Genomic DNA, 13,075 nt, shown 5'->3' on the forward strand with positions numbered 1-13,075 from the left:
ACCCTGACTATCCTCCCATGGTTTTTACTATCCTCTGTAGGGTCTTGTGGTCCAATGCCTTGCAGCTTCCATACCACACAATGATGCAGAGAGACAGGACACCCTCGACGGTATTCTGGTAGAAAGTTGTTAGAATGGGGGCTGGGAGTCTTGCACGCCTCAATCTCCTCAGAAAATGTAGATCCTGCTAAGCCTTCTTGACTAGTGAGGAATTGTTGTGGGTCCAGGTTAGATTATCTGTTATGTGCACACTGAAGAACTTTGTGCTCTGCACTTTCTCCACAGCAGAGCTATTGATGTGCAGTGGAAAGAGATGATGTCATTTGAGTTGAATCTGGCAGTGCAGTTGTGAGTCAGCAGCATGAACAGCAGCAGGCTGAACGCACAGCCTTGGGGGCACTAGTTGTTGCTGCCAACTCAGACTGTCTGGGGACTTTCCGATAAGAAGTCCAAGATCTAGTTACAGAGAGGAGTTTTGAGTCTCAATGAAGACAGTTTACCCACCAGCCTCTGAGCGATGTTTGTGTTAAATGCTGAGTTGAAGTTGATGAACAACATCCTGGTGTACAAGACATCGTCTTCTACGTGGGACATGATGGAGTGGAGGTCTGAGGCTTGGCATAATCAGTGGACTGGTTGAGTGGTAGGCAAACTGAAAAGTGTCCAATGCAGCTGGAAGGTGAGATTTTTTACAACCCATTACCAGCCCCTCAACTCCATGATTGTTAAACTCAGTGCCACTGGATGGTAATTATTAGGCCAGATACCATTGTTCTCTTGGGCACTGAATTGATGGCAAGCTACTTTGAAGCCTGACAGGTCTATAGACTGTTTCAGAGAGATATTAAAAATGTTAAAGATAGCTGAGGTGCACAGTCCCTTAGCACCTGACCAGATATGTTGTCCAGCCCTGTAGTTTATGTGGGCTTACCCTGGCTAGCGTCCTCTTCACTTTGGCTGTGGCCAAACATGTTGCCTTTTCCTCAGGAAGAGAGGGGGCTTTCCTCCATGTCACTCAATTGGTCAAGTCGTGCAGCCTATCAGGAAGGAAGGTGTTGCTGTTGTTGATGCTCAGGGACTTGCATTCGGTGATGGTTGTATACCTTGCCACATGTGGCACGTGTCCCTGCTGTTACAAAGGAGTGAGAGGATTTTCTGTACGTACTCACGGTTTGCCTTCCTGATGACATGGGAGAGTGCGCATCTTGCTGACCTTTGAGTCATCCTATCCCCCAATCTGAAGGCAGTATTCCATTCCCTAGGCAGCGCACAAACCTCAGCAGTCCGCCGTGTTTTCTGATTTGCCCCGGTAGTATGGTGTTTAATCACAGTAACATTCTCAATGATTATATATCTTCAGTAATGTAAAGAGTAAAACAGAGGTGAGAGTGGATATTAGACTGCTGGAAAATAACACTGGGGAGGTAGTAATGGAGGACAAAGTAACAGTGGACAAACTTAAGTATTTTACATCAGTCTTCACTGTGAAAAACACGAGCAGTATGCCAGAAATTCAAGAGTGTTTGGGGACAGAACTGAATGTAGTTGCTATTTCTAAGGAGAAGGTGTTTGGGAAGCCGAAAGGTCTGAATATAGATAAGTTACCTGAGATGAAAGGGTTAACGTATGAGTAGTGTTTCATGGCTCTGAGCCTGTACTCCCTGGAGTTTAGAAGAATAATGGGAGATCTCATTGAAACCTATTGAATATTGAAAGGCCTAAATGGAGTGGACATGGAGAGGATGTTTCTAAGAATGGGAAAGTCTAGGACCAGAGGGTGCAGCCTCAGAATAGAGGGACATCCATTTGGGACAAAGATGAGGAGAAATTTCTTTAACTAGAGGGCAGTGAAACTGTGGAATACATCGCCCCAGATGGCTGTGAATGATGTCACTGGGTATCTTTAAAGTGGAGGTTGAAAGGTTCTAGTTTAGTCATGAAGCTTAAGGTTATAGAGAGGAGGCAGGGGAGTGGGGTTGAGAAGGACTCAGTGGTCAAGTGGCTAAATCTGCTCCTATAACTTATGGGCTTATCATCAACATGTGCACTTCAAGGCTGCAAACTATGATTCTATGAATGTTGGATGAATCACAGGCAGTGAAATGTCAACTTACTAGAGCAAGATAGGACACATGGTTGAGTGGTGCGGCAACAGCAACCTCTTGTTGATTGTTGGCTTCAAGGGGAAGAAGGGAGAATATATCCTACATTGAGAGATTGACGATAGAGAGAGTCAGCAGGTTTAAATTCCTGGGTATTAACATATTGGATTATTATCCTAAGACCAGTACATAAATGCAATGAGAAGGAAAACGCACCAGTGTCTTTACTTTATTAGGAGGTTAATGAAGTTTGGTTGGTCAACAAATGCTCTAACTGACTTCTACAGATATACTGCTGGATGTACATTGACTGGTTGCATCACAGTCTGGAACAGCACTTCAAATGTGCAGGGACATGAGAAACCGCAGAGAGTAGTAGACTTAGTCCAATATATCAAAGGCTAATCCCTCTCCACTATTGGTAGTACCTACAGGAAGTGCAGCCTCAAGAAGACAACATCCATGTCATCTTCTTGCAGCTACCATAAGGTAGGAGGTACAGAACCTGAAGTCCCACATCACCAGGTTCAAGAACAGCTACTTCTTGAACCAAATGCCACAAACAATATCACTGCAGTTCAGCAGTGCTATGACCACTTTGGTTACTTTGCACTACAATTGACTTTTTTGCTCTAATTGTTTTTTTGCAGACAACTAAATATAACTTACGTTTTTCTTGTGAATGCTGCTTATCTGATGCTGTGTGCCTGTAATGTTGCTGCAAATTTTTCATTGCACCTGTGCAGAAACGTACTTGTGCGCATTACAATAAACTTGATTTTGACACTGACATTGATACATTTGATTTGCAAATAGTGGTTGAGCTACAAGTGGGTGAACTTGATAAAACACAAAACAGCTACCTGGAGCCTTCAAGGCAAGTTCAATCTGCTGCCGAAGAATCTATTCAAGGGCACAAAAACTGTAGAGCCCAAGATTCCTTCCTCTCTAGAACTATCTGTAAATAATGATGGGGCAAGAATGAAAATGGAAGTGAAATAGGAAAAAAAGACAGAGCGAGAGTGCCTTAATATAAGTGAGACAAGAGAAATTGGAGCCGTAGACCCATATAAAGCATACTGAAAACTACGTGAAACAGGTAAAGAATCTGAGGGTAAATAGAAGAAAGTGGTATCCACAGGTTAGGAAGAAGTGTTAAGCCACTTTAAAAACGTGTGCAGATTTAGAAGATCAATTGCTGAAGGGCCATTTTGGAATGAGCATTCAGGAGCCACAAAAGAAGCAGACAGCAAGCTAAGAATCTGATTGTTTGAAAATGGCAAACATTTCATGATCTGGGCTTTTTTTTATAATAGCTTCGAAAGTGCTAATTTGTATAACACTGTATAAGTAATGAATCAAAATGAAAACCTTCAAATATCTTTCAACTTACATCAATATTACATGATCGAAAACGCTTCCTCTCTCCAAGACAGTATCGCCCGCCAACAGTTGGCCTGGAAAGAGATCTGCATTAATATATTGTAAGGAATTCAGATATAGTCTTATTCTGTAAATGCTGTTCAACATTTATGATTGTGTCGTTAGAGATATTAGAATCAAGCTACAACAACCTGATTTACAACCCAATTTTGCCTTCACTCTTTCAATGGTCCTTGGAAGCCACACAGACAAATCCAGCATTGCTATTTTTCTGCTATCATTAATTTGTTGTTTTTCTGTGATGTTGGTGAGGCTGAATTTGTAGCATTCTGTGCAGTTCTAGTCACCTACCTACAGGAAATATAGTAATAAGCTTGAATGAGTGTGCCGTCTCTGAGGGGTTTGTATGGTCTTCCTGTGAACCGTGTAAATTTCCTCTGAGTTTTGGTTTCTTCCCCACTTCCAAAGACATATCGGTCAATAGGTTAATTGGTCATTGTAAATTGTCCTGTAATTAAGCTAGTGTTAAATAGGCAGGTTGCTGGGCAGTGCGGCTTGTTGGGCTAGAAGGGCCTGTTCTGTGCTGTGAAAGGTTGAATAGGTTAGGATGAAGGGTCTTGGACCGAAACACTGTTTATTCCCTGCTTGCGGAGTTCCTCCAGCATTTTGTGTGTAGAACTAGATGTCATAGGTTTAGGGTGAAAGGTGAAATATTTAAGGGGAATCTGAGGGGTAACTTCTTCACACAGAGGATGGTGCCAGCGGAAGTGGTAGACATGAGTTAAATCATTACATTTAATCGCAGTTGGGATAAGAACATGGATAGGAGAAATTTGAAGGCATATGGTCCAGCTGCAGGTAGTTGGGACTAGGCAGAAGTCAGGTCAGCATGGACTAGATGGGCTGAAGGGCCTGATTCTGTGCTGTGATGCTCTATGACTAATTTTCAGAAAATATTATGGTGCTTAACTCTGTCTCGTGTCTGTAAAGCACATGATCCACCTTATCAAGCAACACACATCAAAGTTGCTGGTGAATGCAGCAGGCCAGGCAGCATCTCTAGGAAGAGGTGCAGTCGACATTTCAGGCCGAGACCCTTCGTCAGGACTAACTGAAGGAAGAGTGAGTAAGAGATTTGAAAGTTGGAGGGGGAGGGGGAGATCCAAAATGATAGGAGAAGACAGGAGGGGGAAGGATGGAGCCAAGAGATGGACAGGTGATTGGCAAAAGGGATACGAGAGGATCATGGGACAGGAGGTCCGGGAAGAAAGACAAGGGGGGGGGGAACCCAGAGGATGGGCAAGGGGTATATTCAGAAGGACAGAGGGAGAAAAAGGAGAGTGAGAGAAAGAATGTGTGTATAAAAGTATGTAACAGATGGGGTACGAGGGGGAGGTGGGGCATTAGCGGAAGTTAGAGAAGTCGATGTTCATGCCATCAGGTTGGAGGCCACCCAGACGGAATATAAGGTGTTGTTCCTCCAACCTGAGTGTGGCTTCATCTTTACAGTAGAGGAGGCTGTGGATATACATGTCAGAATGAGAATGGGATGCGGAATTAAAATGTGTGGCCACTGGGAGATCCTGCTTTCTCTGGCGGACAGAGCATATGTGTTCAGCAAAGCGGTCTCCCAGTCTGCGTCGGGTCTCGCCAATAAATAAAAGGCCACATCGGGAGCACCGGACGCAGTATATCACCCCAGCCGACTCACAGGTGAAGTGTCGCCTCACCTGGAAGGACTGTTTGGGGCCCTGAATGGTGGTAAGGGAGGAAGTGTAAGGGCATGTGTAGCATTTGTTCCGCTTACACGGATAAGTGCCAGGAGGGAGATCAGTGGGGAGGGATGGTGGGGACGAATGGACAAGGGAGTCGCGTAGGCAGCGATCCCTGCGGAACACATAAAGACCCGGCCTGGAGTTCAAGGCTGCAATCTTGAGAGCTCGGATCAGAGGGGGGAGGGGGGAGGCTGGGGGTACACTCTCCCTCCTGGCACTTATCCGTGTCAGACCCCACTTGGAGTACTGTGCTCAGTTCTGGTCGCCTCACTACAGGAAGGACGTGGAAACCACAGAAAGGGTGCAGAAGAAATTTACAAAGATGTTGCCTGGATTGGGGAGCATGCCTTATAAGAATAGGTTGAGTGAACTCGGCCTTTTCTCCTTGGAGTGACGGAGGATGGGAGGTGACTTGATAGAGGTGAACAAGATAATGAGAGGCATTGATCGGGTGGATAGTCAGAGGCTTTTTCCCAGGGCTGAAGTAGCTAGCACGAGAGGGCATAGTTTTAAGGTGCTTGGAAGTAGGTACAGAGGAGATGTCAGGGGTAAGTTTTTTATGCCAAGAGTGGTGTATGCATGGAATGGGCTGCCGGCGACGGTGGTGGAGGCGGAAATGATAGGGTCTTTTAAGAGACTCCTGGATGGCTACATGGAGCTTAGAAAAATAGAGGGTTATGGGTAAAGCCTAGGTAGCTCTAAGGTAGGGACATGTTGGGCACAGCTTTGTGGGCCGAATGGGCTGTATTGTGCTGAATGCTTTCTATATTTCTATGTTTCGAAATGAAGAAACAGTGGACGTTCCAAGTCAAGACCCTTCATGAAGGCTGGAAAAGAAGAGGAGAGATACTAGAATAAAAAGGTGGGGAAGGAGGAATGAAGTAAGAAACTGGGAGGTGATAGGTGGAAAATGTAAAGGGCTGGAGAAGAAGGAATCTGATAGGAGAGGAGGGTGGAACATGGAAGCCAGGGAAGGAGGAAGGGCACCAGGGGGAGGTGATAGGCAGCTGAGGAGAAGAGGTAAGAGGCCAGAGTGTGGAATAGAAGAGTGAAGGTGCGGGGGGGGGGGGGTGTTATTTCCAGAGGCTGAAGAAATTGATTTTTATGCCATTAGGTTGTAGGCTAACTGGATGGAATATGAGGTGTTGCTCCTCCACCCTGAGAGTGGGCTTATTGTGACAGAAGAGATGGCCATGGACTGACATGTCAGAATAAGAATGGGGATAAGGATGATAGGAATTAAAATGGTTGGACACCAGGAATTTCTACATTTTGCAGAATTAAATGGGAATGTAACCTTAAATAAAAAATACTTGCAAATACAACACTATTGAAATTATACAATACCAAATAAACCAGAGTCCTGATGGAGGGTTTCAACCCAAAACCCATTTCAGAAGACTGGAAACTTGCAAATTTCACTCCACTTTTCAAGAAGGGAGAGAGGTAGAAGAAAGAAAATTATAAGCCAGTTAGTGTGACCTCATTGGAGTTGATTGTTAAGGATATGGTTTTGAGTTACTTGGAAGCACATGATACAATAGGCTGTAGTTAGTATGGTTTCCTTAAGGGAAAATCTTGCAAGACAAATCTGTTGGAATTCTTTGAAGAAATAACAAATAGATCAGTTGATGTTGTGTACTTGGATTTTCAGAAGATCTTTGACAAGGTGCCACACATGGGGCTGTTTAACAAGCTATGAGCCTGTGGTATTAAAGGTTCAAAAAAACTAGGTAATGATAGAGATCTTGAAGATTATAAGGCTAGCAGGAAGGAGCTTAAGAATGAAATTAGGAGAGCCAGGAGAGGCCATGAGAAGGCCTTGGCAGACAGCATTAAGGAAAACCCCAAGGCATTCTACAAATATGTGAAGAGCAAGAGGATAAGACGTGAGAGGATAGGTCCAATCAAGTGTGACAGTGGCAAAGTGTATATGGAAGTGGAGGAGATAGCAGAGGTACTTAATGAATACTTTGCTTCAGTATTCACTACGGAAAAGGATTTTGGCAATTGTAGGAATGACTTTCAGCGGACTGAAAAGCTTGAGCATATAGATATTAAGAAAGAGGATGTGCTGAAGCCTTTGGAAAGCATCAAGTTGGGTAAGTGACCAGAAGCAGAGGTAAGTGACCAGGCTACTGTGAGATGCGAGGGAGGAGATTGCTGAGCCTCTGGCGATGATCTTTACATCATCAATGGAGATGGGAGGGGGAGTAGAGATAGCCCTGGTAATTATAGACCAATGAGTCTTACTTCAGTGGTTGGTAAGTTGATGGAGAAGATCCTGAGAGGCAGGATTTATGAACATTTGGAGAGGCATGATATGGTTAGGAATAGTCAGCATGGCTTCGTCAAAGGCAGGTCATGCCTTACAAGCCTGATTGAATTTTTTGAGCATGTGACTAAACACATTGATGAAGGTAGTGCAGTAGATGTAGTGTATATGGATTTCAGCAAGGCATTTGATAAGGTTCCCCATGCAGGGCTTATTGAGAAAGTAAGGAGGCATGGGATCCAAGGGGACATTGACTTGTGGATCCAGAATTGGCCTGTCCACAGACGGAAAAGAGTGGTTATAAAAGGGTTATATTCTGCATGGAGATCGGTGACCAGTGGTGAGCCTCAGGGATCTGTTCTGGGCTCCTACTCTTTGTGATTTTTATAAATGATCTGGATGAGGAAGTGGAAGGATGGGTTAATAAATGTGCTGATGATACAAAGTTTGGGGCTGTTGTTGATAGTGTGGAGGGCTGTCAGAGGTTATAGCAGGACATCAATAGGATGCAAAACTGGGCTGAGAAGTGGCAGATGGAGTTCAACCCAGATAAGGGTGAGGTGGTTCATTTTGGTTGGTCAAGTATGATGGCAGAATATAGTATTAATGGTAAGACTCTGGATAATGTGGAGGATCAGAGGGATCTTGGGGTCAGAGTCCATAGGACATTCAAAGCTGCTACGCAGGATAACTCTGTGGTTAAGAAAGCATACGGTGCATTGGCCTTCATCAGTCGTGGGTTTGAGTTTAAGAGCCGAGAGGTAATATTGCAGCTATACAGGATTCTGGTCAGACCCCACTTGGAGTACTGTATTCAGTTCTGGTTGCATCACTACAGGAAGGATGTGGAAACCATAGAAAGGGTGCAGAGGAGATTTACAAAGATGTTGCCTGGATTGGGGAGCATGCCTTATGAGAATAGGTTGAGTGAACTTAACCTATGAACTTAACTTAACCTATAGGTTGACTGGCCTTTTCTCCTTGGAGTGACAGAGGATGAGAGGTGACCTGATAGAGGCATTGTTTGTGTGGTAGTCAGAGACTTTTTCTCAGGGCTAAAATGGCTGACATGAGAGGGGATAGTTTTAAGGTGCTCAGAAGTAGATACAGAGGAGATGTCAGGGGTAATTTTTTTTTTTACACAGAGAGTGGTGAGTGTGTGGAATGGGCTGCCGGCGAGGGTGGTGGAGGCGGATATGATAGGGTCTTTTAAGAGACTCCTGGATGGGTACATGGAGCTTAGAAAAGCAGAGGGCTATGGGTAACTGTAGATAATTTCTAAAGTAAGGACATGTTTGGCACAGCTTTGTGGGCCGAAGGGCCTGTATTATGCTATAGGCTTTCTATGTCTTTGACAAGGTGCCACACGAGGCTGCTTAACAAGTTACAATCCCATGGTATTACAAGAAAGATTCTAGCATGGATAAAGCAGTGGCTCATTGGCTGGAGGCAAAGAGTTGGAATAAACAAAGCCTTTTCTGGTTGCTGCCAATGACTAGTGATGTTCCACAAGGGTCTGTGTTGGGACCGATACTTTTTTGCGTTATATGTCAATGATTTGGATTTGTGGCCAAATGTGCAGAAGATATGAAAATAGTTGGAGGGGCAGGTAGTTTTGAGGAAATAGGTAGGCTACAGAAGGATAGACAGATCCTTAAAGACGTCAGTTGTTAAGGATGAGCTGATGGAGTACTTGGTGACACAGGATGAGATAGTACAAAGTCAGCATTGTTTCCTTCAGGGAAAATCCTGCCTGACGAACATGCTGGAATTCTTTGAGGAGGTTACAAGTAGGGTAGTTAAAGGGGATGCAGTGGATGTTGTTTATTTGGACTTTCAGAAGGCCTTTGACAAGGTGCCACATATGAGGTTGCTTACCAGGTTAAGAGCCCATGGTATTACAGCAAAGTTACTAATATGGTTAGAGCATTGGTTGATTGGTAGGAGGCAGCGACTGGAAATAAAAGGATCCTTTTCTGGTTGTCTGCCAGTGACTCGTGGTGTTCCGCAGGGGTTGGTGTTGGGACCACTTCTTTTTATGCTGTATATAAGTGATCCAGATGATGGAATAGATGGCTTTGTTGCCAGTTTTCAGATGATACGAAGATTGGTGGAGGGGCAGGTAGCGTTGAGGAAACGAGTAGAATGCAGAAGGACTTAGACCAGGGGCGTCAAACTCATTTTAGGTCATGGTCAGATTGGGCAAAATGCGACTTCATGTGAGCCAGATCAGTTGTGCACGCACGTGTGCTCCCACAGCTTTTGTTGCCTTCGTTTTTTCAACCTGCTGTCATGTGTCTCAGTCTCTGCTATAACTACAAAGTGCTTCACTTTATGAATTTTGTTTCTTATGAAGGAGATTGTCTAGCAAGCATTATTTTTATGATTGGTATTAACTTACAGTCGTAGGCTACAAGAAAGTTATGATGAAAGAGAGAAAAAAACGATGCTATTTTGGCTAAGATTGTTTTGGGAGCCACACCCTTTCCATTAATAAACCATTTGAAATCGAACATTAGCAGACACAAATGTAGACCTAATGAAACAAATTGTAAATGTAGGCTACACAACTGTACCTAATTTTTATTAGCCTGCTTCCAGTAATCAAACTCAGACAATGAACACAGTTAGCCTCTAATTTTTATTTAAGTGATCACTTTTACAATAATAGTCAGAAAATGAATGAATCACAATATTATGACACTCAATATTTCATAATGCATTTTGCTTACATGACACAGTGCATCGAACAGTGTCATTCATTTTTCACTTTCTGCTTCCAGACACCTGACATCTCTTGGCTTTAACCAGCCTGTCAACATCAGGGACCAGTTTCTGGGCAGTTGTGATTTTCATAATGTCAATTAGATGTCTGTGTGTCAGCTGTGAGTGCAGTTTGGATTTGTTAATGTTCATTATGGAGAACACCTGCTCACAGAGATGTGTTGTCCCGAACATGCAAAGGATCTTTGAAGCAAAGTCTGTCATTTTGGGGTACATCGGTCCCAGGTATTGATAGAATGAGTCCAGACCCAGGGTCTCAAATTTATATTTCAAAGCCGATTTACACTGAATTTCAATTAGTTCCATTTGGAGTTCCTCCGGCACATCTGATGCTGCGTTGATGGTAAACAGCGAGCAAAATAGTGAAATTACTTTTCGAGCTGAGTGAAGACTTGAAAACGATTCTGAAACTCACTTTTCAGCCATGATATTTTGTCCTTGTACCTGTCCATGTTGTCATTATTCCCATGAGCGACACGCACAGACTGCAAAGAGGGGAAATGAGCTGGGTTGCTCTGAAATAGTTGCATCTCCCACAGGCCTAATTTAATTTGAAAGGCACGAATGTTGTCGTAGTATTCTGTAACAAGTTTGTTGCGGCCTTGCATATTAACATTAAGCACATTGAGTCCCTTGGCTCTAATAAAATTAACTGTTTTGATTACTACATCCATGACATTGTCTATTTTCAGGCTCCTGCGACATAACGCCTCTTGGTGTATAATACAATGAAAATTCCAGAATTCCTGCTCTGGATTCCATGTCTGAACTTTCTCTCTGAGTTTTGCAACAACACCTGCCTTTTTGCCAACCATGGATGGTGCACCATCTGTTGCCACGCTGACAGCGTGACTCCAGTCAACCCCCAGTCTGTCCAAGGCCTTGACGAGGATGGAGATAACATCGTTCGCCATTGTGGTGTTTGTCAAGGGCACCATCACCACAAACTCCTCGGTGACGGTCAAAGATGCATCAACACCACGAATAAATATTCCCAATTGAGCTAGATCAGTCACGTCGGTGCTCTCATCAATTGCAATAGAGAAGGCAATAAGTGACTTCACATTATCTTTTAGTTGACTGTTCAAATCTCCTGCAAGGTCCACAGTATTTCTTGACAAGCTGATATTACCAAAAGCCTGTCTCTTCTCAGGGCACACCAGCGTCAGCATGTATGCTTTGATGAATTCCCCCTATGAGTATGGCTTCAATGCAGCAGCTATTTTGTTGGCAATAATATAGCTGGGCCTTGACAGCTCCATCATAAGTCTCTCGACTTTTGGTGAACACTGATTGCTGTTTTTGCAGAGCTGCTTCAAGCTCGTTTACCTTTTGCGTTCTGAGTCATCCTACGTACTTGTCATAGTTTTCTCCATGTGACGTCTCATAGTGTCGTTTGATATTGTACTCTTTTGCCACAGCCACTTGTTGTGAGCATATCAGACACACAGGTTTGCCGTTGACCTCACAGAAGGAAAAACAATCTTTCCAATTATTGTTGAATATCCGACCTTCGATGTCAACTTCCCTTTTCTTGGAAAGCATTTTGAACCACAGCAGCAAACAGTCTCAGTCTTGCTACATGTGTTACTTATCTGAGTACTCTGTGTGTTTATACTGTGTTTGACGACGTAAGTGGGACCCTAGTGGTTTTCAGTACAGGGTGGTAGATGCTTATGCACAGCGGGTGGTTAACTGCCACCTACTGTTTTCTAAGTACACACAACAAGCTGTCGGCGCAGCAGGCGGCACAGACAGTGGTGGAGAGAGAGAGAGCGGCTGCCATACAGATACATAATAAACGGTTGTGAAAATATTTTTTTTTCCCCCCAAATCATCCCGCGGGCCGACTTGGACCCCTTCGCAGGCTGGTAGTTTGACACTCCTGACTTAGACAGATTAGGAGAATGGGCAAGAAAGTGGCAAATGATAATACAACGTTGGAAAATGCATGGTCATGCACTTTGGTAGTAGAAATAGATGTGCGGACTATTTTCTAAACGGGGAGAAACTCCAGGAATCTGAGATGCAGAGGGACTTGGGAGTCCTTATGCAGAACACCCTAAAGGTTAACTTGCAGGTTGAGTTGGAGGTGAGGAAGGCAAATGCCATGTTAGCATTCATTTCAAGAGGTCTAGAATACAAGAGCAAGGATGTGATGCTGAGGCTTTATAAGGCATTAGTGAGGCCTCACCTTGAGTACTGTGAACAGTTTTGGGCCCCTCATTTCAGAAAAGATGTGCTGGCATTGGACAGGGTACAAAGGAGGTTCACAAGGATGATTCCAGGAATGAAAGGGTTATCATACGAGGAATGTTTGATGGCTCTGAGTCTGTACTTGCTGGAATTCAGGGGGATGAGGGGGGAACTCATTGAAACCTTTCGAATGTTGAAAGGCCTAGACAGAGTAAATGTGGAAAGGATGTTTCCCATGGTGGGAGAGTGTAGGACAAGAGGGCACAGCCTCACGATAGAGGGGCACCCTTTCAAAATAGAGATGCGGAGAAATTTTTTTAGCCAAAGGGTGGTGAATTTGTGAAATTTATTGCCACATGCAGCTGTTGTTGCGTGTATTTAAGGCAGAGATTGATAGGTTCTTGATTGGACATAGCATCAAAGGTTATGAGGACAAATCCGGGAACTGGGGTTGAGGAGATAAAAAAAAATCAGTCATGATTGAATGGCGGAGCAGACCCAATGGGCCAGATGACCTAATTCTGCTCCAATGTCTGAAGATCTTATGGAAATAAAAGGGT

General features: G+C 43.9%; 1 protein-coding gene across 1 annotated transcript in view; it reads right to left on the minus strand.

The window, feature by feature from the left end:
- Positions 1-13,075, minus strand: part of LOC140188037 (A disintegrin and metalloproteinase with thrombospondin motifs 6-like) — a 214,837-nt gene that overhangs the window by 46,925 nt on the left and 154,837 nt on the right. Inside the window, exon 14 of the mRNA XM_072243939.1 lies at positions 3,496-3,559. Within this exon, the coding sequence (XP_072100040.1) occupies positions 3,496-3,559 (64 nt within the window). The remainder of the gene's footprint in view (positions 1-3,495; positions 3,560-13,075) is intronic.

The sequence above is a fragment of the Mobula birostris genome, chromosome 26 (assembly GCF_030028105.1).
Source record: "Mobula birostris isolate sMobBir1 chromosome 26, sMobBir1.hap1, whole genome shotgun sequence".
Taxonomy (NCBI): Eukaryota; Metazoa; Chordata; class Chondrichthyes; order Myliobatiformes; family Myliobatidae; genus Mobula; species Mobula birostris.